General features: G+C 45.0%; 1 protein-coding gene across 5 annotated transcripts in view; it reads right to left on the bottom strand.

Annotated features, from left to right (window-relative positions):
- Positions 1-25,524, bottom strand: part of LOC113582219 (F-box/WD repeat-containing protein 7) — a 66,453-nt gene that overhangs the window by 24,058 nt on the left and 16,871 nt on the right. Inside the window, exons 1-2 of one of the 5 annotated variants that reach the window (XM_027017881.2) lie at positions 2,280-2,345; positions 2,155-2,244 (exon numbers count right to left, since the gene is read on the bottom strand). The exons of 2 other annotated variants lie outside the window; for them this stretch is intronic. In XM_027017881.2, coding sequence (XP_026873682.1) covers positions 2,155-2,244; positions 2,280-2,324 — 135 coding nt within the window. In that variant the 5' untranslated portion in view covers positions 2,325-2,345. Of the gene's footprint in view, positions 1-2,154; positions 2,477-24,038; positions 24,748-25,524 lie in introns of those variants that run through there. 2 more of the 5 variants (XM_035530340.1, XM_027017880.2) reach the window with 2 other exon arrangements.

Below are 25,524 nucleotides of genomic sequence, written 5' to 3'. Positions count from 1 at the left end.
ATATATATATATATATATATATATATATATATATATATATATATATATATATATATAGAAACTGCTGGCTGAGTCATGTGCATGCAGGTGTGTGCAGCAGTGTTCAGGTGTGCAAGCTAAGCTGGCCTAACAGGCGAAAATCCTTGAGCAGAGCGAGGAACTTGAAATTATCCACAAGAAAGGCATGTGGAGAATGCAGTTTATAAAACTCTAAAAACATAAAAAGCCCAACAGCAGTCAGTTCCTCCCACTGGTTACTCCCTGGTCAAGTTGCACATGTTCACTCTGTGACTTCCTCCCCACCCCTCTCATACGCACATCTAGAAATATAACCACCCCCACATAGAAACACACCCACCATTTGCATTTTGCTCGGAGCCTGACAGTGCTCTTCATTTTTATCACTTTGTTTAGCAAAGCATATTTAATTCTGCACTTGTGTTGAGCTTCGTTTTCTTGATGAGCCACAGCGGGACCATTACGCCACAAGCCCACAGGGGAGACACCTCACTTAGTGGTGCGAGGAAGTACCAGAGGCCAGCACAACTCTGATTACAGATTTGTTCAAAGTAATGAGTCTGGTAAAACACTCTTTCCCTGGCCAAATCAGCACCTCTTGAGTGCTAGGCACTACACCTGCAACATTAGGTTGCAGATGTAATTGATATGCGCTTAAATTGTTTATTAAACAAAAACAGCAAATAGGGTAAAGAACACAATGATCAAGTAACTACCAAATCAATAATTCAGCAATCCCTTTTTTCCTATTTGACTATTGCGAAGGCCTAAATTTTGCTGTGGAAACAATCGGGCTTATTCCAGTCAAACCTCCCACGTTAACATTTAGCGCGAGGGAAGGCCGGTTGCTGCTTGTTTTCTCCCAACTGTCCTGTATTTACCGTCAGAATACTTCACCGAGGGGCCTCTAATTAGGAAATTAATCCCTTTCACGTGAACTTTAATGATGCCATCACGAACAACGTCGGCGACTGCATCTGGCATGCGTCCGCCGCTCCAGGTCGGTACACATCCTCGCTACGTGCAGCGATGTTGAGCGAATTACTCTGATTTGTACGCTTTTAAAGGAGGCTAACGTGTCGACGCTGCGACAGATGTCGAGTACAGTTCGCACTATTAAAAAAAACAAACAAACAAAAACAAAAAAACACCCAAAAAACCATCAATGACACAGTGACCCATTCCGCGGTACACACCCTTCAAGGGGTAACACAGGAGACCGCGAAAAACCGAACACGTTCAACAGGACGCCGAGTCTTAAATAACGCCTACGCGTTCGCAAAACCAATTTTAAGAAGTTTTAAATAGATGATTACGCCTCGTCATACGCAAACAGTGCATGCGCAGAGTAGGTTATGTATGTGCACAATTACCACCGAACTGCATGAAGGTACGTACTGTACATACAATATTAAAGCCAAACAGAATCTTAACCAGTTAGGAACGAACTGCCGCAATGGAGGAATACGATTGTCCACGATCTGCTTTCCTACTGCGTCCCCAGCATCCACTAACGGGGGGAACCGCTATAACGCACAACCCTTTAAATCAGGAACTTGTGCTCCCGATGTCCCGATCAAGCACGGAAACATCAAAACGCCGACAGAAGCGAGAGATGGGCTGTGACGCTACGACGCTAGCGCGCGATCTGGGCTACGATCGGTAGGGCGCGCAGGTGCAGCTGCGGCGATGCGTTTTGGCAGATGGTTGAATAACGGAGAGAAATTAAAATAAAATAAAAATAAAGAGCGCGCCAGTATTTTACTGTCGGCATAAGCGAAACCTTTATAATGAATATACGTCGGAGCACATTTAGTCAAACGTTCCCGCCACGCCTTATAAAAGTAGGGGAATCTTAATAACGGAAAATCCCTACGACCGTTGTGGCACCGAATATCATGCAAGGTGATTCGCTCGCGTCTCTGCCGCGGTCAGTGGGATATTTTTTTCCCGCAGTGGACATAACATTAGTATCTGTCACCGTAGCACATCAAGCTTGCTGTTCCGTTCATTACGAGCTCCAAGCATTGCACAAATGCACAGTTAATACTTTAAATGAGGAGCGGATACCCGAGTAAAGCGGATTGTCGTGTCTGTTAATGCAGCAAAACACCAGCTCGCTCAAATCCTACTCACTTTATAGAAAATCATCTTTAAGGTGCCGTAAAATCCCATGATTGTAATCCGATGCGCTTCCTTCACAGCTAGTCGGTAGAGTCCAGATATCTGTGCTCGTCAAGAGCTCTTAACCAGCGCGCGACCTGCGTATTCTCAGGTAGATCCAAAACCGTCTCTGGTGTGGACATGCTCGTGCATGTACGTCACGGGACGTTCGCGCACGCAGCGGCGCCCGGTAAAGTCTCCGCGGCGTCTCACCGAAGGAGGAGCAGCGCGCGAACAAGAGGGTCCACGCTCGCTCGCCCCACTCACCGTCCCCCGCGAGACTGCGAGAGAATAAGGAGGCGACGAGGATGGGTCGAGAAAAAGAGCGGAAGCCGAAGGGAAGGGAGGGGTGAGGAGGCGAGAGAAAGCGGAGCGCCCTGCCCTCTTTCGAGCGTTCCCGATACTACCCCACTCAACAGTACGCGCAGGGTATCGGAGAAGAGGAGCGGAGCGCAGGGAAACGGTAGAGCGGGCAGGCGACGGGCACAACCGGGTGCTTCCCCGCACTTGTTGCGGTGGCCGAACCCCCTCTTGGAGAGGGAGAGCGGCCGCGTTATACTTGGACTCATGACAAAAACGCAAACTCACTAAACCGACCTCCAGAATGCTTAGTTTATCGCAGGTCACGGAATAGAAAAGCGCACGTGTGCCCACCATATTTTAAATATTTACAAATATGAAAAGGACACTCGTTATGTAAAACTAAGGAATGTTTGCATGAAAACCAAAAGGGACCGAACGCACGACCTGAAAACGGTGTCAACCCACGGTGAAATAAAATACGAGGAAACAAGGAAACTTGCCCTTCGCAATCCCAAAGCAAACAAACCAACCAATTAACCAAACAACCGAAGTCATAAAAACAGAAATGTAATTAAAAAGTTTGTTCATTCTTATTAGCTTGGATGAAACGAGGGGAAAAAAGGCACAGGGCGCCTGTTCCAGCGTCTCTCCGGACATGTCAGGACAACTCCCAGACCCACAGGCCTCCAGGCAGCAAAAAGGACACTCCCAGATGCTTTCAGCCTCTGAGAATGCTCATAGGACTCTGAAACCATAATTTAAAAAATCTAATTTCATTTTTTGTTAGACAAATGAATGCTCAACATTTAACTTCGTCTCACACTTGAACTTCTACGCTATGGAGCACAAAGTGGTGAGGTGGTATATTTATCTGGAAGGGATACTAGCTGAAGTAACCTTGTAAATAAACTACAGCCATGTCCAAGTTTCAGTGTGTGGTATCGGTCAGGCCTCACTAAGCTCAAACTCATTAAGGCATAAAACAGATCTGTTGTGTTGGCAGTAAAATGAGACCACATAGCCAGTGAAGCTAATAAGACGACAATTATCCCCACACAATGGACTTTTGAAGGTGGGGACATTTTTACCCAGGTGATAGATTTCACAAATCTTCCCCTAACTGAACTGCTCACTGGGTGTGAAAGCATTCAGATCAGTCAATTGAATGGAATAGCTGTGCTTAAGGATAGCAAATCTGAGTTCTGCCACTTCATTTACATTTTCAGCACCTCACAAATGATGATGCGGGCAGAAAGGGGAAATTTTTTTTTATCTAGGGTGACAAACCATAAACAAACCTAACTGGAGTTAGTACTGGTGTTAGAAGGCTCATCAAAGTCTAATCTAATGATCAGGTAAGAGATGAGAAATGTGATCTCTACCATTTGCTTGACAGCATTCATTACAAAAAAAACAAAACCAAACCCCCCCCCACTCCCCCACAAAAACAAACACATGCACACATGCACTCAGGAACAGAACATCATTGTGGAATATCAAACATGCTTTATCGAGTGTGAAGGGCTGTGTGCCCAATACCAGTTTGAATTAAGATTTAGACTGATTACATCATCTGATTTGTTCTTATTTGCATACACACACTGTACAGCACTTTCATTTTCAAGGTATTAAAAGGTGCTGTACCTATAGATATTACTACTGTTAATAGTATTATTAGAACTATATAGTACTATTAGAAGTTTACATTTACAGCATTTAGCTGACACCTTTTTATCCAAAGCAACTTGCAGTTATGACTGAATACAACTTAAGCAATTGAGGCTCAAGGGCCCAACCGTGGCAACTTGGCAGTGATGGGGTTTGAACTGGCAACCTTCCTATTACTAGTCAAGTACCTTATCCACTGAGCTACCATTGCCCCTAGTAGTAGTTGTTCTTTCTGTCTGAAAACAGTGCAAATATGAAGCTGAACTCTATATTAGGTAGAATTGATCTTGATCTCAGCAGTCATGTAGGGCTAGTGTATGCCACTACATAATGGCATATTAACCATTGAATCCACCTCCTCTAGTACTGTAGTATATTCTTTACTGTACTCTCAGCCTTTAGCTACAAAAATAGATGAATAGATGCTTGTACCAAACATAAAGGAATAAAGCAGTGAGTTTGTGTAAATCACACACTGTCCTGCACTGTGTGTTATTATGGAAGTGTTCAGCATGGCAGGGCCAGAATGTACTTCACTGTACTCTGAAGAGGTGTGCCAAAATGACTTACTGCTGCCTGCTGTTAGGGACAAAATTGCACCTGTCACAAGTTTCCAGGCAATCCGTTGATGAATAGTCTGCATCTCCTCTTCATCACCATTGAGTGAGTGTGAGAGAGAGAGAGAGAGAGAGAGAGAGAGAGAGAGAGAGGGAGAGAGAGAGAGAGAGAGAGAGGAGGGTGTGTCCGTGTGTGTGTGTCCGTACAGGAGCTGTGGACATGACAGGCAGCGAGATGCACTGTGAGAGCTCTTGTGATGACCACGGCCTTGGTCTCAAACATTCCACCTTGAAACCACTGGCCATAACTGAATCAAGTCAGGGTCTATTTGAAAGTTTTCAAGAGTACATTTTTCTGAATTAAAAAAAATAATTCTGTAGTTCAGCTACAGGATTTGGAAAGACCAAATCTTTTTGTACTTAACTAAAAATGTCTATAGGTGAAATGACGAGGTCTTGACCCACATCTTTTTGTTTCTGTCTGTCTGTACATTGCCGTGGCAACCCCTAAATGAAACTCGGTGTGTGCGTATATTTCAGAGGGGCCCAGTGGGACAGTTTTTTTTTGTGTGTGTGTCGAGTTCTTTCTCTCGCCTCAACAGACAAAAACCCGGGTAAACTTTACACAGCGACAGGAATGCATGGCATCTGAGAAAGCGCCCTGTCGAAGCACTTCGAAGAGCCTCACACACACACACACACACACACACACACACACACACACACACACACACACACACACACACACACACACACACACACACACACACACACACACACACACACACACACTCCCCAAAACAGGTGGAATCATCATGGAACACCAAAAGGTACACTTTGCTCTTACTAAGGAACTAGTAAGACAGATTTGCCATGGGGATGAAAGAATGTGGCCTCATCTTGTGCTGTATAAATCAGGGCTTTATACTGGCTAGGCTGCAGCAGGCCGCCACTATGGCTGGGACAAAGCGTCCATCACGTGCCACAATGGGGGGGGGGGGGGGGGGGTGTAACAGTGATAAACTGTTTTCAGAAGCATTAAAAAAAGGCGCATTACAAACAACTTTCCCCTAGAAAATGAGTCATACATATGGAATTTGTGTCGGTGCAAGTGAATCGGATCATAAAACCAATTGTTTGAGGAATGAAAAGAGTGGAAGTGAATATTCAGAAACAAACATCAGGCTGATTTTTTTTTTTTTTTTTTAAGAGTAAAATGAAAAAAACAAGTTCATGCACAAGTATTCCCACCCCTCCGACTCACCCACACCCTGAAGTCTGCTGTGCTATAGGGAGAACTGTGCTCTGTGGACTGATTCTCCTCCGAGGGGCTTCACATCGGGTCGGCCCCAGTTAGCGTACAGGAAAGATTTAAAAGAGAAGGAGCACATTCCTATCCAACAGACAGATGACCAGTGGGTGGGAGGGGTTAACAAATTCAGCCTCTGCTCAGGGTGGCCCTCTAAGCACAATGTTGCCATCTGCTCTCACCCCTGATTAGCAATTAGACCCTGATGCATAGCCTACAGCTTGAACCAGTGCTCCATCATATATGACTGGGCCGTGGGCAGAGAGAGCAAAATGCACACGGGGGGGGTCAGAGACCCCTCCCACATGTGTGTGGCCTCTAATGAATGCATGAATAATGAGGGAGGATGATGCATGGAGACACGAAGGTTTGCTGTCCAATTTGTGTGGCAGACAAACAATAACAGCTCTGGCTAAATTGAACCCAGATGGGTGCAGGAGCGGAACGGTGCCGGGAAATTACGCTGTTAATATCGGAGAAGATCCATTAACCAGAGATGGAGATTCAAACCCACTATATACAGCAATGTCTGGGAGATATCTCCGATAAGGTAGGGCTGAGGTTTAACAGCTGGGAGAGTCCGCATACAGCGATTAGTATTCCAGTTCCCTAAGGGCATGAGACTACCAGACTACCTTGCTGTCTAATATCAGCAACATTAAGACCTCTCCTGCTGCTAACACTGATCTGAAGTGATGAGACAGTGGTGAAACACCAGTAATAGTAATAAGTAAAGACAGAAATCGGTGGTGTTGGAACTTGTGGTCTTTATATGTCAACACTTTAAAGCCTAAACCATCATAAATTCAGCTCAACAAGACACACAAATGAGATGTTATAAATTTGTTATAAAATCATCGCTAAACTAATACTGGTTTTTGTGTGTTGTTCATCAAGCAGCAAACTCAAACTTTTTTTGATTTGCCCAGTGAAAGTGGAAGGTTTTATGTTAACAGACGGAGGCTCTTCCAGTTGCAGAAATTTAGGCCTCAACCTGCCCTCTAAACACAGCCAATTAGGACGTGAAGGAGGAGAGGTGGGTAATACTCTGACAAAAGCAAATGACCTCTCCAGTAAGCACTAAATGGATGAATTAATGATGCACAAACTACAGGGACAGAATGACATGAGCTATTATCACTCACATCAGTCACACACACACACACACACACACACACACACACACACACACACACACACACACACACACACACACACACACACACACAAAAAGCCTCAAATTGATTAAAAGGGCATATTAAAATGCTGTTTACAAAAAGACTGGGCTCAGAGCCACAAACATTCATTTCCCTGATCTTAGGTCAGTTTAGTGCCTTATGAGAGGATAAAAAGCAGCTTCTCCCTGGTGTTTCACTCCATCCCTCCAAGACTGAGCACCAATGCTCAGTATGTATTCTGATCCATGCTGGACAACATATATATGACACCCTTTCCAGTCCCAAGTCTGGAGAATATATCCACAGCTTAGTGTTCTCTCTGCTCTGACGCACCTAAATCAACCCACCTGCTCAGCACCAGTCCCTTCAGTAAACTGCACAAAGGTTTTTAAACAATAATATGTACAGTAAGCCTTGGCCTGGGAACCTCAGGTCTAAGGTATATGAGGACAGGCACGAAGGCCTTCTAAGAGGAGGTGTCATTTCACATCATTGTGAACCAGGTGAAAGGTATAAACTAGCAGGCAGTGGACAGGCTGGCCCTCGGAACTGACGGCTCTGTGTGGACTCTGTGCACAACAGCACATGTGCAGAACATTAAAGAGAACAAAACCGTTAAAACCTAAACACTTGACCTGCTACCGCAGTACCAAAGACATGTGTCTTCAAAGTCCCAGTGACCTTCAATGAAACAGTGACGCTCATGGTGAAAAATCTCTAACCTACTCGGGTTTTATCTCAGTTTTCACATGAGCTTTGAAAGTGTGTGCGCGCACTTACACACAGACAAAATCAGTAGTTTCAAGAACAATTACTAGTCGAATAACATGATACTCTTCTAAACAGTGCTCATAACAGTCATATCTAACGAACAGCATCTACACAAAGTCTGTAAAACGGGTAACTTCAGAATTAAAAGGCGACGCTTTGAGAATAATAGAATGCCTTTGTAAAACATCTGATGCATAAAATCAGGCAATTAGGTATAGCATGAAACAGTTTACATACTTAGAGGGTGAAAAAGCTTTAAACAGAGGCAACACTTTTAATAGCTGTACCAATATAATTTTATGCTTGGTTGTGTTTTTATCCCTCCCTGTGATTTTATAAGTGATGCTTGTGAGCATTCTAGGAAGTGGAATGATGCAAATGCAGAACTGAGCATGCTCAGTGTGGCCCTGGCAGATACTCAGAAGACAGAAGTGTGCTTAACGTTGTTCGTTGTGTGTGAATGTGTTTATACATAAATAGATTTTATACACACACACACACACATACATACACACACACATACATTATATATATATATATATATATATATATATATATATATATATATATAATATATAACACAGCAGATTCATGCTATTAGTCAAAGTTCCTACTCAAGCATATCTCCCTCCTTCCTCTCTAGACAGGGTTCAGTGGGGTGTGTGTGTGTGTGTGTGTGTGTGTGTGTGTGTGTGTGTGGTGAAGGGCCATCAGTGATTCAGCAGTACAGCTACTGCTTGCCTGTCCCATCTTTTATCATGGACACCCATCTCATTAAGCACTGACCTTTACAGCATCATCTGTGCGTTCAGTGACGCACCGACATCATATCACATTGGCTGTTTGTATAGTTCAAGATGGATATCAGCAGAAAGGGTCAAACACACACGCATACATACATACACACACATATACATAAATACATACACACACACACACACACACACACACACACACACACACACACACACACACGAAAGAAGCAGTGCCACTATCTGATAAAAATAGGCCCAAATTACAGCGTGAGCTCGCCTAACAATGCAGTAATGTACATTCTGCTGGTGGTGGGAACAACCAAGGGAGACAGAGAGGCTGTGTGGTGAGGAACACACACACACACACACACACACCCCTCAAACAAAGACCCACACCAAAAATCTAGCAAAAAAACCCCACAACAAATATCTTTATGGTGTCCTACCAAAAAAAAAAAAAATCACCACTGAGACCTTGGAGTGGTCCTTGGGGTCAGGTGGGGAGTGTTACAGAGCCGGGAGGGATCCATGATTAGACAGTTACACACATTCACCCTTGCTTTGGTTCCTGGGAAACGAGATAAGACAACTTTGATTGAATAACTGGGTGCGTCTGAGGCTAAAATTTAATTTTAGGTTAAATGCTGGGTTTGTTCATATTTTAGGCATTGACACAAACTAGTGAACATAAGTAGAAGTGTGTGTGTGTCTAATTGACAGAGCAGAGCTCAGAAGGCATAGAGACTGGTTTGGTGAAACTGAAAAAGCAAACTGAAGCTGTAGAGGCTGCAGCACGATTGTACAGTGTGAACAGGTGAGGCAAAGAGATCTCATGGGAAAATAAGAATTGCACAAACTGTCACAGAAGAGGAAGATTAGAGGAGAGAGAGACATTGTGTACAAGACCACTAATCAATAACCATCACTTCAACACACCAACAGTTACGAAAGAAATTTCTGCTGTAAGAATCTTTTTTTAAAATACTTTACAAAATACCTGGGTAGCGAAGGTGGTAAGTCACAGACCAAAAACCCCACTGGACTGCTTATGCTCAGATATAAAACTTTTAAGTACACACACGAGAGCTAGTCTGGAACCAAGTATCAAATGCTAACTGTGCAAGGTGGTGAAACACGACAAGCGTACAAAACTTTTACAGTAGGTGTCGCACACGGTCACTGATGCGTGTGAAAACCAGTTGCCTCTCTTCACAGGACATGTTGTGACTTGTTGCTGTCCTCACTGGTGGTCCTGTTCAAACCATCAGAAAACTGCTGAGTTTCTGGTGAGCAGCAGGAATCCTTTTGTGTGCTCAGACTGGAAACCTTGCAGTACCTCACCTCGGCCCATATTATGACTGTTGTAACTGTGCAGAGAAAACAGAAAACTGATGTGGCATACGAGCCAGAGTCATATGAGAGGAGCAGCCTCACGGTGTCGGTGGTGGAAAAATCATCATCATCATCATCATCCGCTGTCATATCTCTGAGAGCAAGCACAAATAAAAGCACACGGAATGATAAGAACATGAGAGATAAGAAAGAACCAGTATTCTGATTTTTGTTTTTAGGTTGCCACTTCTGTGAAGTGTAGATGATGTAATGCAACAGCAACGGTGCCCATTTGAAGAAAGCGGGGGGGAAGACATATCTTCACATCAAACTCCTGGAGGTATTACTAAGTGTGTGTGTGTATGTATGTACGTATGTATGTATGTATGTGTGTATGTATGTGTGTGTGTATGTGTGTGTGTGTGTGTGTGTGTGTGTGTGTTGAGGAAAAGGAGATGGAAGTTGTCATACATTAATGAGTATTTCCCAGGAGCCCGATCACCATCAATGCCCCTCTGCAGATTTATGTGTAGCTCACACACACGCACGCACACGCCACCTGCACTTGACCTGGACTATGCAGAACTGAGGGAGGAACCAGGACCCAAGCTTCACCTCTGCAGGGACAGATCCCTCAATCCTTTCTCCCAAAACCACATTCGGAAACAGTGGAGACATACGGCTCTAAACATAGCAGCTGAGGGATCGGGATTCAGTCAAATTATGGAGTTAACAGATATATGGGCTTCAGGCTGCTAACCACATCGAAACAACACAGTCATCAGTGACAGGAGAAGAGGAGGAGTGAAAGAGTGGCCTCAGGGTTAGGAGGCTCTCTCTGCCCATCAGTGTGCGACGCCTGGGGCAGCATGGAGGCTGGGGTCTGATCCAGCGGTGGAGAGGCGGCAGAAGGGTGGTGCTCGCCAGCTGCTCGGCGCCTCTGTGGCTCGCCCTGCACATAGGGGAGATGGTTTGGTCCAAGTACGTATGCAAAGGATTCTGCCCTTGCAGGGGTACCGCGGGCAGCACCATGTGACAGACATTTGGGGAGGATCCTTCACGCTCACTCTTTACTAAGCTTCCTTCCTTAGTAAAACAAAAAAGTAAAAACGAACACCAGAGGCAGAGAGAGGAGCATGGCAGAGAGAGAGAGGAGAGAGAGAGAGAGAGAGAGAGAGAGAGAGACCAAAAGAGGGAGAGTGATAGACAGACAGACGAAGGAGAAACAGCAAGAGAGAACAAACGCTAAACAAACACAGGAGCACCACAGAGAACCGGAACAAGCAGCGACAGTGACTAAATGGCAAAGGGTGAAGAAAGAGGTAAAGAACAAAGTGCAGGGAGAAGCAGCCTGTGTAGGGTGAACGCTAACAATGGGTAAGAAAGGAATGACGAGACCACAAGGCCATTCCTCAGGTGGGTGTGGATAAAAAGATCCCAGCAGGCACGTCTGTCAGCCCTCGAGAAAGCAACAGGGCAAAGAATGTAGGCTAGAGGGAGGGAGGGAGGGAGGGGAAGAGGAGAAGGGTTGGAGTGAGGGAGAGAGAGAGAGAGAGAGAGAGAGAGAGAGAGAGAGAGAGGGAAGAGGTGAAGGGGTGGAGAAAGGGAGGGCAGGAAATGGAGAGAAGAAAGTGAGTGCGTGAGGAGGGAAGATAGAGCTGCAAAGCTGTGATACCCATCTTCAGCAGTCTAGCCGTCAATCACACCTGAAAGACAGAGCAATGATCGTCATGGGGGACACCACCACACCCAAGCTGCACCCTATGGTGTCCACAATGGGTCATTCGGTCTATAAACAATCAAGGTCAAGGTCTATAAACAATAAGTAGACACAGCTGGACGCCTCAAATCTATCTGCGTGTGGTCTTAGACATGGGGTTTGAGAGCATCATGGGAACACCAGGGGGATAGGCGTGTGAACCGTGCTGCTCCCCTCTTGGCTCCTCTTAGGTCCCGTCTGCCACAAGAATAAAAAAAATTCTTCTGAATCTAAATGACTGCAGAACAAAGGCCGGACCACGGTCGAGACACTAATGAACACACAGCTCTAAGTAGCCACATTAAACATCAGCCTAAATGCATTAAAAACACTGCTCGCTTTTCCTCTGATCTCAGACTTGCATAGGGGAAAAGGACGCAGAACCTTGGCTACCTTAGACAAACTTATGGCGCGTTAAAACAGCTCTGTAGTGACAAGGACAGACGATCAAACAGCAGCGTGTGCGTGCATATGTATGTATTGTCAGTTAAAGTTAAGAGGGCTGGGCAGCCTAAAGGCACATATCAACACCTTTAAGATCTGAGGACTACAGGGCAATAAGAGCACACACTGCACATGTGGATTATTTAAAAGGGCTTATCTGCCCATGATCAATAATACATATCCACTGGAAGCTAGGCAGAGTAAGTACTCGTGCATTGTTTAAGCCTTCAGGTGGGGACAGGGTCCCAAATGGCATGTAGAGTCCTAAACACAGGTCCACTGGCATGCACCATCATCCAGGTGACAGGCAGACAGCAGGTGTGCCACCGTAACTAGAAGAGGATGGAGGGACATAACTCCACAACCAATAAAGTTCCCATCTGGGATGCAACATTTGTTGACATGTTTCAATGTGAAGTCAATATATTGGTGAAGTTGGTGCATTTCTGAAGAAATTCCAATCATCTTAAGCAGGCTAATAAACTAGTTGATGTTCAGGTTAAAATCCAAATTTGACCATACAGTTAAGGTCCCTGTTGAAATGAAGCAGTATGCCTAGAGAACGATCTCCACTGAGCACGCCCAGGACGCAGGGAAGACACCGTGCCTTTCAGAGCACCCAATTAGTCCAGGCCTCTCTGTTTCCCTATGCGTGATTTTTGCACCTCCCTTAATCGTGCGTCACACCTTTGCTCCGCCTTCCACCGTGATGACACCATCTGGAGGAAGGCGGAGTCTGGAGCAGGTCTCGGTCTCGGTCTCCTTCAGCCAGCCAGGAGCCATTAAAACTGTCAGCAAGATGCAGTTGCCTAGAAAGATCAAAACAAGGACGGCTGGTTTGAAACCCCTCCGTGAGCCGAGCGATAACGAAGCACTTTGTGTCTATTTTGCAACTGGTGCTTAAAAAAAAATTTGTGATGAGACTACTGAACATCTCCTTTGCATTCCAGGCCATGCGTCAAGTCTTGGAAATGGCTTCTAATCACACCACTAGTGACTGTGATCATTTCTTTATCTCCTCGAGTAGGATTGAGGATGAGACTTGAGGCTCTTCCTGCCTTCAGACCCCTCTGCTGGATATGAAAAAGGTCAGGACTGCTCGAGATGATGACAGCAGTGTGTGGACTTTACATTGAGTAGCTTCAAACATGACAATGGGCTGACATACCGCAAGAATTGAAAGTAAACAAAACGAAATTGAGGCAACAAAGGGGTTGATGACAACCCGACGCCACCTTTTCAGGCTTCCACCTTGCTGATCCTACCTACAGTGTCCCGCATTATCCAAGTGGGCTGGTCTAAATGAGGCAGTACACACTCAAGGGCGGTGTATGAATACGGTAATCTTGCTGAGAGAAGAACATTCATACTGATCTGATCAGGCAGCCGTATTGCCTCCTACAGCCAACAGCCTCCAGAATCTGGCTGGGTCAACGAGGCCTGGGTGTGACGGGTGGGGGGGGGGAAACTCTAAATGGAAATGCCAGAGCCTGCTATTGGCACTGAACCTGGAGTAGAAAGATCACACCATTAGAGTCTTGACAAAAAAAGGACAAAAAAATGATGCATTCGAGAATCTCTCTCTCCCTCCCTCCCTCCCTCTTCAGAGCTCTGTGTGGTCCTGAACTTCCTTCAGAGGTCTCTGTATATAAAGCCTTTGGGCCATTTAATGATATTTTATGTCAAAGCGCATTAGTGTGGAAGTGAGATGAGACCTCTGACTACAACTGTCAGCATTAGCATTATCTTTCAAATATAACCCCGCCGGCAATGCTTCCGCTGACTGACAGATTTGCCGTTTTTTCCTTCTTGTTTGGCAACATCACAATCATTGCAGAGTGGGGCTGCAACAGAGGCCCAACAACAGCAACTTTCAGCAAAGACAACACATGGGCAGGCTTAGTTTATGACAAACTTTAAAAACAGGATCTTAAATAGGTGAAAAAGTAACAAAGAACAGCAAAAAGTACAGATATATGACTTGTGTGCTGTTTGTTATTAAAAGCCCCAGTCAGATGTTGCTCCAAGTCCCCTAATTTAACTGAAACTTTTGAATCTTTGAAACATTTCTGCAAGACGGTATTTCAGTTATATGCAAGAAATTTCAGTTGTGTACTGACTGAATAGCGTATGCACAGAAGGCGGAATCAAAACTTTATTTCTTCAAGGGATTTCACATTCAAAAGCTCGCTGAATTTAATAACAGAGTGCTATGGTTACATTTCACACCGCATGTTTCACTGAATGTGTCCTTGTGACACTGTTGTTGTGTGAAAGCTTCTGTTATACTGGTACCAGTGATTTGCTCCCAGTTGGAAATCACTGTAGCTATCTGACCGATCAGTCACTAGCACGGGTTTGCTTCACCATTCCACTTAGCATGCCCTGTAAGACTATAATACAGCACGGGTGTACCTCCATGACTGACAGAGAACAGGAATACAGCTGCATTACCTACAGTGACGAATGCGGTATGACACCTCCCCCCCCCCAACCAAAGCCCTCCCAACCCTCTACCACTTCTAAACAGGAGGTCCAAATTAGATACGTCGACAAAGGGAGTGAAGGTTGTTTTAGGTCCTCCTGTGACGCACACGCTGAATGAGGAAAACTGAACTCCTTGCGTTATATGATGAGACTCATTAGGTCCACTGCTCCAGCTCCTCAGGTCCCTGAGCTTACACACCTGCTCCTCCTCACAGACAGCAGGGACCTCTGGCATGCATCGAGCGACAGAGGTGCCCCGTCTGACGCACCTGTACCACACAGAATTGATCTTTATGTAGCTTTTTTTTTTTTTTCAGGATCCCAACGCCAGGAAACAGAAGGAGCTGCTACAGTCCGTATGAGGAGGCAAAAAAGGTGAAGGATAACAGCCTACATTCCTCCTGAACCACACAAAACGTGTTTCTTAATTGAATTCATGCATAAAGCATGAATTGTCCGTCCATACCTCTAAGAAACTCAAAGATAAAATTCAGTTTAAAAACCTATAGTAAACCACTGTAGATCAGGCAAATCAGCTGTTGTGTTTGTATGTTATAAAATGCTATGTTATAAAATTACAGTAATTTCAAGATTTTATATTTTCAATATTTTTTTCATATTTTATACTTTGAAATGAATAAATGCAGGTATACCATCATTGCATCAATTTCATGTGTTTTACTGTTAGGACTTTTAATTTGAAATTGTAATTTTGTAATTTCTCATCCGAACTAATAAGTGGAATCCTACTATAGGTTTCTCTCTTAACACGTCAGCCGGCAACCCTCCCCTGAGAACAAGACCTTCTGCAAGAGCCAGAACGCCAGCGAAATTCGGTCGGAACAGCTTCCCAAAAATAGACATTCCATGGCAGACTACGTGTCATGCTTTCATGCTGTTCGTGCCAGTCAATTTTCCAGAAGAGGATGCCGAGGTTTTCCACTCAAAAACCACACTGTCTTCACACCGTTGTGGTAACTAAGACTTATACGTCTGTTAGGGAGGAGCAGACTAATGAAAGAAGCTGATGATTCTAAAAAGGAAAAGCCACTGGATTTTAATCAGATCATATTTCAATCCCCTATCCTGTACACTCAAGTCAAATAATCCCAACACTAGAATGTTTGTTAAAAGTTTACATCAATGTGAACTTGGCTTATACATTATGACATTACAATGATGTCACAATAGTTTTTCAAATGTATGCCATTGGTCCACTGACTGCTTGCATCTCTAACCCACTATTCAAGGCCAACTCTTATGAGTGATACTGCAGTGACAGTAAGGGAGTGCCTTTGGTGTTTGAGGCCCTCTCACTCTGAGACAGCTGTATGGTAATGAGCCTGGGTAGGCTGCTCTGTCAGGAGGACCGCCCTGGCAGTGTTCAGAAACAAGACCCCCTCTAAGCAGACTCGCTCCAGGCATGAGCTTGGCATATTAGCCATTCAGGAAACAAACAGAGCTTCCAACACAGATACTGCCCCCTATCCCTACCCTGAAAGCAACAAAAAATAAAACAAAACCATACCAAATAACAGAGACAAGAGAGTGCTTGAGGAGCCCTGGGATCGTACTGTCTATAGCTCTTTTGTCTGGTTGACTGAAAACCAGTTGTTGTCCATCTCTCCTTCCTCCTTGGAAGTGATGGTGAACAGTTCAGAGAAACCACTTCCACAGAGCTCTCTTAGACACGCTAGTCTTAACAGAAGACACAATGTCCCTGAGCTCAGGCCCAACAAAAGGAGCAGATAAACAAAAAAGGCCCCTGACCAATACACCCACCCACCCACACACCCACCCACCCACATTGCACAAGGTGCCCTGCAGCACGCACAACTCCATCCGGCCACCCACTCCTCCCATACTAGTGTGACTAATACACTCATCCGCTGTTATGTAACGGTGGGTGAGCTAACCGACACTGCAGGGAGGGGGACAGAAAGCAACAGAGTGAGCGAGAGAGAGAGAGAGAGAGAGCAAGCAAGAGTGAGAGAGTGACAGATAAAGTGAGAGCGTGAGAGAGTAAGAGAGAGTGTATTGATTAGAGAGGTAAGGCTACATTGCAACTCCTGCCAATGTCAGGTGCCTGAGACTCACCTCACTTAGTGTGAAGCTTCACTGACCAGGGGATCTGTGGACACCGACACAGACTCCAGATCTGCCAACCCCACCCCTGCCCCATACCCTCTCTCTCCCCCTCGCTCACCCCTCACGGTGCGGACAGAAGCAGAGACCCTGACAACCTCCTTCCATCTGTATGCGGTTGCCTGGCAACACGGGGAGGCCTGGATGGCCTTAGGGATGTCGTGTCATGCCTCTGGCCTGATGCTGAGGACTGGTGGGTGGGGGGTGGGGCCCATCTCTGACTGAATCTGGATGGATTGTTGTAGTGACCATTTTAATTACAACTGTCCCTTTAAAAGTAATTTTAACCCTAAACCAAACTTTATTTAGAAACACTTTACAATAAACCGCTATTTAAAATCTAAATTCGTAATACAGATGTGCAATAGTTATATTGAATTCGATTTGGCCACATGAATTCTGACTTGAGAGTAAGCCGTGTGTCTGAAGGGCCTCTCTTGAAGCAGCTGGAGTGTTATCTGGGAGCCTCTGATGTGGCTGTGATGGGATGAGACACTAGCTGAGCAGGAGGAAGAAAGCTGGCATGTGCGGCAGTGTAAAAAAAAAAAAAATAAAAAAAAAATAAAATAAAATAAAAATAAAAAAAAAAGAGAGAGAGCCCCATCGTCGGTGACTCTGGGTCTGGTCCAGCAGCAGCGTCGGCGTATGCTCCAGAGTGACGCTCGCTAGCCATGCACATCTCCACTCCTTCGTTAGTTCGGTGTTCTGGGAACCAACACGTTAAAGCCCGGCCACTCTCACCCACATCCACCCAGGAAAGCGCAAGACCAGCGTAATCTGTTTAAGTGACAGCCCTTAAACTCTCCACACGCCTGTCTCTCTCTTGTCCTGTCTCTCTGCCATCTGTCTGACGACGGCCTGTGCTGATGCGGGGTAATTACTATTCAGGAACTGCAGGGTTCACAAACAGCCATGCGGTTTCTAGCCATCCGGCCAGTTTATGATGCACCCAGATAGCGTGCATTTTAATATCCTGTTCCCTCTGAAAGCAAATAAAAGATGACATGAGCTAACACGACACAATTAAATGGAAGCGGAGCATGACTCCAGCTGGGACCAACGCCAGCGGCCTGGTGCTCATCCCTGAAACAACTCTGGGTGCGGAAGCTGAGGTGATCGAAACGTACCTGGTGGAATGAAAAGACAAGTCATTTAAACAGAGCATCCCAATCTTACCTGAGCCAAGAGCCCAAGACCGTGTGAAACAGACGGCTATATAGACAAGATGAGGGCATTAGGGTTGCCTCTGTCACAGAGGAAGTCATCAATATGAAATATGAGGGCTTCAATAAGGAGAAAATGTATATGCAAGCCCTCACAACAGTCAGAGTCAATCTTGAATAAAGGCCCCTTTGTGAAATATGAAGCATTCCTGAAGGTAAGGAAGTTGGCTGAGTTAATGCCCAGACGTTTCTCTCAAACTCCTGATCCACAGTATGCTAACCCAAAGCCAGCTTCTCCTCCCCAAATCCCAGCCCTGACCAATCACAAGACAGCTCACAAAACTGTTCCTGGATCAGCTAGAAAACTCCTCATCACCCCTGCCCTGTCCAGAGAGACAGAATCCAGTTCATTTTTGCAGCAGCACACGCTATGTTGCAGGAAAAGGGCCATGTGCTCTTCGTAAAGAAACTGTATGTTCATGGTCATTACAGCTTCCTACAGGGAGGGACAGGCACAGAGGAACCTGATTGTTTGGGTAATCAGCTATTCCAGCCTCTCCTGCAGCCTCTGAAAGCGCTGAGACAATCAAAAAAAAACACGCCTTGCAGATAAGCTCGGGGGAAACGGCTCGGTGTTAGATGCACAGCTAACGTTTCTTCTTAGCTGCGGTAATAACAGGGGGTTGGGATGGGGGTGGGGGTAATACGAAAGCAGAGTCTCTTTAAGGAGTCCTGTCAGCACAACCTCAAAACTCAATCATGAGGGATCTCTAAAAGAAAACCAGAATTCAAATTTTATTTAGACATACCGTGTTTATTAATTAGTGTGTCTTTATGAGAGCTTTACTTTAACAGTGAACCCACCTGATAAGCACTTAAATCAAGAGAATAAAACTAAACTGTTCTGGGTATGTCTTATTTTGCCAACCTTAAAATTATTGGAACTTACACTAGAAAATCTTTGAAAGGTCTCTGAAAAAAGGCTGTTAAAAGATTCAAGTCTGACAACCTCTTACATTTAAAGGCAATGCAGTCAGTCAGTTTTCAGTTACAGACTATTTTGTTGGAAACTTACAAGATGATAAACTGTTGAACAGAATGGAGCAGAAACAGAAGCAGACTTTGGCCACAGCTGCCCTTGTGAGTGCAGTGGTTTGTTTTGAAAATACAGCTAAAGAGGAGACTCCATGTCTCATCTACCCGCACATGTTCCTGTACGTGCTTTGCTACTTCCTATTTGCTGCCGGAGAGAGCTCACCTTTAGCCTTTTTCGACCAATGTGGAAGGGGTTCCGTTCCTGCACACGCACCTAATTTTGAACAGTCTGCCACATTTCCACCAAAAATAAATTTTATCCGAACAGACTTAAGACAGCTATCCTGACCACCTTATACGAAATTTGAGATGAGGGTAATGCTTCACAGCTCTAGCAAAATTCCCATGATTTTATTCATATATTGGAAAATTGTCTGACAGTGAAACCACTTGAAAAATTGCTTGGCGTAAGGCAAGCATAAGCGACACAGCAGAGATCGACGGGGCCAAAGAAGACACGTGATAAGCATAACTAAGCAAAGCTAAGGATGGTTCATGGAGTATAGGCTTCTCTCAGTGAGCGACTGACGAGCCCAAAAAAGTGACACATTGTGTGCCTTGATGATTGTGTATCTTTGCCTGGTTCTGATCCGAGCCCCCTGTTCCCCTTGAGAGTTCCCCAGCTCCACAGCATGAGCTTGAGAGACCGCTTCCCTTGAGGTCTGTTTACACTTCCCAGCTTGCTTGTTTGTTTTGTGTACGCATGAAAGTATGCATATGTCTGTGTTTTTGTACACCATCTGACTGAATGCCAGTACTTCCACTTTATTCTGTAAAACCTAGTATCTAAGAACATGATCTCATACAGTATTCCAAAGACTTCTCCAAGTGACCGAACCAAAGTGTCAGTGTATGTGAACCTGTTTGTGTTTGTGCATGTGAATACAGAATGTGGAGTGTGTGTGTGTGTGTGTGCAAACTCATGCACACATTCATGTTAAAAAAAAAAGTTTGGCTTAAGTGTGTTGTATCAGGACTCTTTGGATGTTATTATAGACAACAAAAATCTATGACGCGCTTGATAAAGACCATAGCAGAAAGACCAAGAAAGACAAAGCAGCCAGTCAGATAAAGATCTTGGGGACAGCCAGTATGAACAGAACTTCACTCTGAAGTCTCAGCCATACCCTGGGATGGTACACCAGTCAACAGTGTACTGTGAGGCTTCTTGCTGACTAAGAAACTGAAAGCATAAATTCTTCTCATAACAAGGGTGAGATTAGCATGAATCACAGTCATCTTATTTTAACAACAATAGGCCACCATGCTAAGAGCATTCCATTGGCTAGAGAGGCGCACTGTCTTCAGAGGAATCTGATCAGGGTGGCACAGTGGAAAAAGATCCATGCACCTGTATATGCACGGGACAGAGCTTTGAAGACTGCCTGACTTTACAGACACGCTGAGACACATGCACGCAGTAGGTCTCGCGTTCCTTTTATGCCTCTGTTCATTCCAACACCTGAGAACTGCACCCAAAAGAAACTAAAAACACCACCAGAACTACCAAACAGTAATACGATTATAATTACCATGGTCCATTCACACAGAATGATATATTGATTGTTTCTCATGACTGAATGTTTCATGATAATGGATTTAGAAATACTCATATTACAAAAGACTGCAATACGCAAATGAACCCTCTAATGAATCCTAATATCTCCATCATTAATGTGAGCCTTTGGACCAATCCTGAGAATTGCAGACAATTTGATGAACTGCAGTCTTTTCATTATCTAACTTGACAAAGCCCAGTACAAGTCCTAGTCAGTTCAGGGTACACGATTAATCACAAATCATACTCTTACGTGCAAGCCTGCGAAGGAACATGCAGACACGCGCATACACGCACACTCTGTATTCTCTCTAGCTTAATGGTATCTTTAGACACTGGCCTGTACTAGCATAACGTCCTGTTTGGAGACAATGATTGCTGTAATAATAAAGGTAATCACCATAACGCCATTTTGCAATAAAATCTAAATTATTTGCTGGTCTTTGCAGCCCTAATGGGAACTCTAATAAGACCCCGCAGTACTGACTGCTCTGAGCTACAGTGAATGAGAGGAGACATCAGTACTGTGTCACACTCAGGTCTGTTACCCCAGACTCTTTGCATTAGAGTTGCTCTGCTCATCTCTGTCACGGAGTGCAACACTCTAACTAAGCTCTCTTGGTTACAGGATGCAAGATTTGTGACCATAACGACTTGGGTTTGCTTGAAACTGCAAATGTATTAATATATGAGCAAGAAAATGTAAAAAAAAAAAAAAAGGTCTTTGATTGGTCAGGAAGAGCTCAATAAAACTAATATGCGATAGGTTAGAAGACTCATTTGCATATTGCCTTCTATGATGCCAGTATTGTGAAAGTAAACCCTGCAAGGAGGATTAACCAATGATTTCTTGTGAAGTCCCACCGTTTACTAGGGCACAAGTGCATGATGTGGGATAACAACCCATACTGGGAACTTTAAAATAAATATATATATATTTTAAAAAATGCATTTATCATCCTTGCCTGTCAAAATAGATCTCTTCATGCACTGTGAAATTGAATCACTTTGTTCAGAACATCCACAAACGCTGCAGGCAAGCATATTTCATATAACAACAACCGTGGTCTACGGGTGTCTGGCTGTTTCTTAACTCTAGACAGTTCATGACTTGCTGTCTGTTGTGAATACATCTGAGGTTTCCTCAAGTGCTGTCATAATGATTTTTTCACCCTGGAAACGGTAAATAAATGCAAGCGGCCTAATGAGTGTGGGAGGTTATGCTAGGAAGTTAATCACATCAGGGCAAATTCAGACCCCTGCTGCAACACCCTCCCAGCGGGCTCAGGTTGAGAGATGGTCCAGTGAAACTTTCTGTTGAACCCACAGACACAAGACTAGAGGGAGCCCTGCACACTCATCCTCGTTCCAACCCAAGGAAAACAGGAGGTATGAAGTTAAAAAGGGGTGTGTGTGAAGCGGGTTCTGAAGAGTGTCCCTAAGCGGGTGCAGCGAAGTCTGAAGTGGGTTCTGAAGCGGACTGCAGGCGGAGCAGCCACCGAAGAACGTCAGCGGCGGCAGCAGACAGCACCTTACCATGTTCTAAGGAAGTTCGCGTAAAAATGAGAAACACTGAGCCTGAACATTGCTTTCACAGCCAGGTTGCCCCCCAAAACCATTTGGCAGAATATGTCCTACGCAACGACAAAATGCTCCGTGCTACTCTGAAGGAAGTGAATACAGGACTCAGGCAGCACGGTTTTACGGAGAACATTTGGAAATAAGAAAACTGTTTTGCACTGTGGCTGAGAACGGGTTTCATTGGTTGTTTTTGTTGTTGCTGTTACTGCTGTTAAAAATAAATAAATATAGCTTTTCCCTCTGTGTAGGGGTCTTGGCATCAACTCCAGTAGATAAATCCCACTGGAAATAAAGAGGGTCGCACATTGATAATTAGCAATTGACTTCCAGAAAGGTTGGGAGCTCAACCTGACTCGTACTAAACTGCAGGGACTTTAGAGAAAAATGGTTCAATTTAATCTTGCAAGCACTTCTACAGACGTGTTCAGACACACAAACAGACATTTTGGTGGGTTGACATGAGCTCCTCGACAACATTAGCTGGCAAAAACAGTAACTCGGGGCAGGATGTACATGGCAGTCCACAGAGCTCAAACACACTCATTCACACCTAGGATGCTGCTGTCAACACCACTACATTATCTGCTAGCTCTTCAGACCTCAACACTGGGTTCTTTATGATGCATAAAGAACACACCCACCCACCCACCCCCTCACAAAGCTAGACACACACCCACACACACATTAAGACACACACCCACACACACATTAAGACACACACCCACACACACATTAAGACACACGCGCGCGTGCACACAGACACACGCACAGAGAGAGACACGTGCGCACACACACAGACACAGGTCTCATTAGCTGAAAGCTTTTTGACACAGCTACTGATCAAAGGCCAGGAGGAGCTTCACATCGACGTGCCTGCTTCCCACTATCACACAGATCAGTGACTGATGGGCACAACTGCAGAAGAGATTTCCCAATTAGAAAGCCTGCTTTCTGCACAGGGGCGTTTCGCCAGGGGAAAGCGAGAAGATTTTTAATGTGACTTGGCAAATGTGCAAAACACCCGCATATTCCATATAATAATTGAATGAAAGTGATGTAGAAATGTAAGAAGGGAAGCTAATGGAAAGTAATTTCCCTTAAAATGGCCCGCTATTCCACAGAGGGTTCATTTAGGCAGAGGGAGGAAAACAACAAACAAACCAAAAAAAAAAACCCAGGAAAAACAGCAACACTCCTTCCTATACAACAGCACGCAGAGAGCAGACACCATGACACCAACCAGTGCACTGTTAGAACATCATCTCTCTGAGACACATGATAGCTGCAAGAGTGCAAGATGTGAAGAGAGCTGACACACAGGAGGTTGAAAGATGAGGAATAATCCCAAGGCCCTCTTACAACAGGGGGCCGTCAACCAGGGGGATGCGTGTTTACCAAAGGAGTAGCCCATCGCAACTTTAACCAAGTCCACATGGAGAGCCGTGGATGGATGGTTACGGGATGTATTTCACAGTCTGTGCAAGGACATCAAATGAAGCAGAGGCATTAAAGCAGATCCCCACCAAGATCTCAGTCAGCAATGGCAATACAGTAATGCTGGAATCGCATTTCTGCAACGCCGCTTTGTGACTATGTCTGCTTTAAAAAAAACATTTTTTTTTAATGCAAATAAATCTGAACATCACAGTATTCCCACCCAAGGTCATGCATCTCACTGGGTGCCAGCAGTACACACATGATTTAGGCACAAAATCAGACCGCACACTGTTTAACTGGGTAGCACATATCCACCTTGCTTTGTTCTCCGTCCTCCATCTTTTTCCTGGACTCCTGATATCATTTTTAAAAAAGTGTCCTGAAATGTGGGAAGACTCTGGCAGAGGGCGGGAAAGCGTCACAGGATCGGTGCACGTTTGTTTGAAGTCCACCAGTGTTTGTCATTGGCATTCCTTCATGGCACTCTGCACTGAACCACTGGGTGTGACAGAAGTTGGCAGGAACCAGTGAGGCGAGGACAAAGGAGGAGAGGTGGCGTTAGCGCCGTCTTTGATGAGGGAGCCCTTAAAATGGATTAACCTGTTAAGATCCATGCTTAATGGTTAATCGTAAAACAGGTTATACAGTTACAACACGGTGAATTAGATGTGTGACAACACTGAAAATAATTTGAAAAGGACGTAGAATACTGGTATGTAGGTATGTAGAATTTGGGCCCCTGGCTGTTCTGTGGAGTGCAAGGGATTAAAGAACCCACAGGATGATGGGAGATGTGTGTGTACGCGCGCGCAGATTTACACACAGTTTCAAACCGACGCAGAGGTCTGAAGGCAGGCAAACCTGCCCGAGGTGCGCAGATCAAGAATCCAACAGTCAAATGCTCTGGTATGGTGAGAGGTGGCAGCTGAGGTGGAGCGCACCAGGCCAGGGATGTCTCCCTCAGGCCCAGCTCCCCCAGCTTCAGCACAGCCCAAGCCCGGGGTTCCCAGTGCACAGCCCAAACCTTGCTGGTTTTGGAAAAGTCATAAAAAGATAGATAGAGAGAGAGAGAGAGAGAGAGAGAAAAGAGATACCACTACTGCAATGACAAACAAAGTCCAGGTTTCAAGAGATGCTTCTGAAGAGATAAAAGCATGTGGTGCCATTCACCCGTCTCGATGTGAATACTGGATCAGGAGCAATAGTAGGTCCGGCTGTGAGACTCAATTTCCAACCCTCAAACCTTGATAACACCTGCCTATACGACACAGGTTCCCCTCTGATTCAGCAAATGCTGCATGCTCATCTCCACCATTCATTTATTTAGGTACCACAATGGCCCACTTCTTAGGTAACACACACTACCTACGCATGAGGATGTAGCCAAAACCCTACTAATTGTCTCCAACATCCAGAGTGGATCGATCTGGAAAATCTACATTTCAAACCGCTTGTTTGTTTTTGTAAGACGCTCCTTCCACTTCACATAACACACACGGGTTTTGTGTGCACAGTGCGCACTCACACACACTATGTTAATACAACAAGTTGGTTGTGCATTTCTAATGGGAGAGGAAGCTTTCTCCGTCTCTCATCAGAACGACACTCATCACCCTCCACCATTTTGCCAAGGACAATATGGCTGGAAAAAGCTTGCCATTGACGAGCAGGACAGACAGGAACAGAAGGGGATTTAGCCACCATCTTGTAACGACAGAGCTCTTCTGACGCCGGGCCAGGATTCCCAAGTCCTCTTCCCTGTTCCGCCTCTCGGCTACCCGTGACTTTTGGCCCTTGGAAG

Source organism: Electrophorus electricus, chromosome 9 (genome assembly GCF_013358815.1).
Source record: "Electrophorus electricus isolate fEleEle1 chromosome 9, fEleEle1.pri, whole genome shotgun sequence".
NCBI classification, from domain to species: Eukaryota; Metazoa; Chordata; class Actinopteri; order Gymnotiformes; family Gymnotidae; genus Electrophorus; species Electrophorus electricus.
Note: the sequence above shows the minus strand (reverse complement) of the source record. Positions and strands in the feature narration are given on the sequence as shown.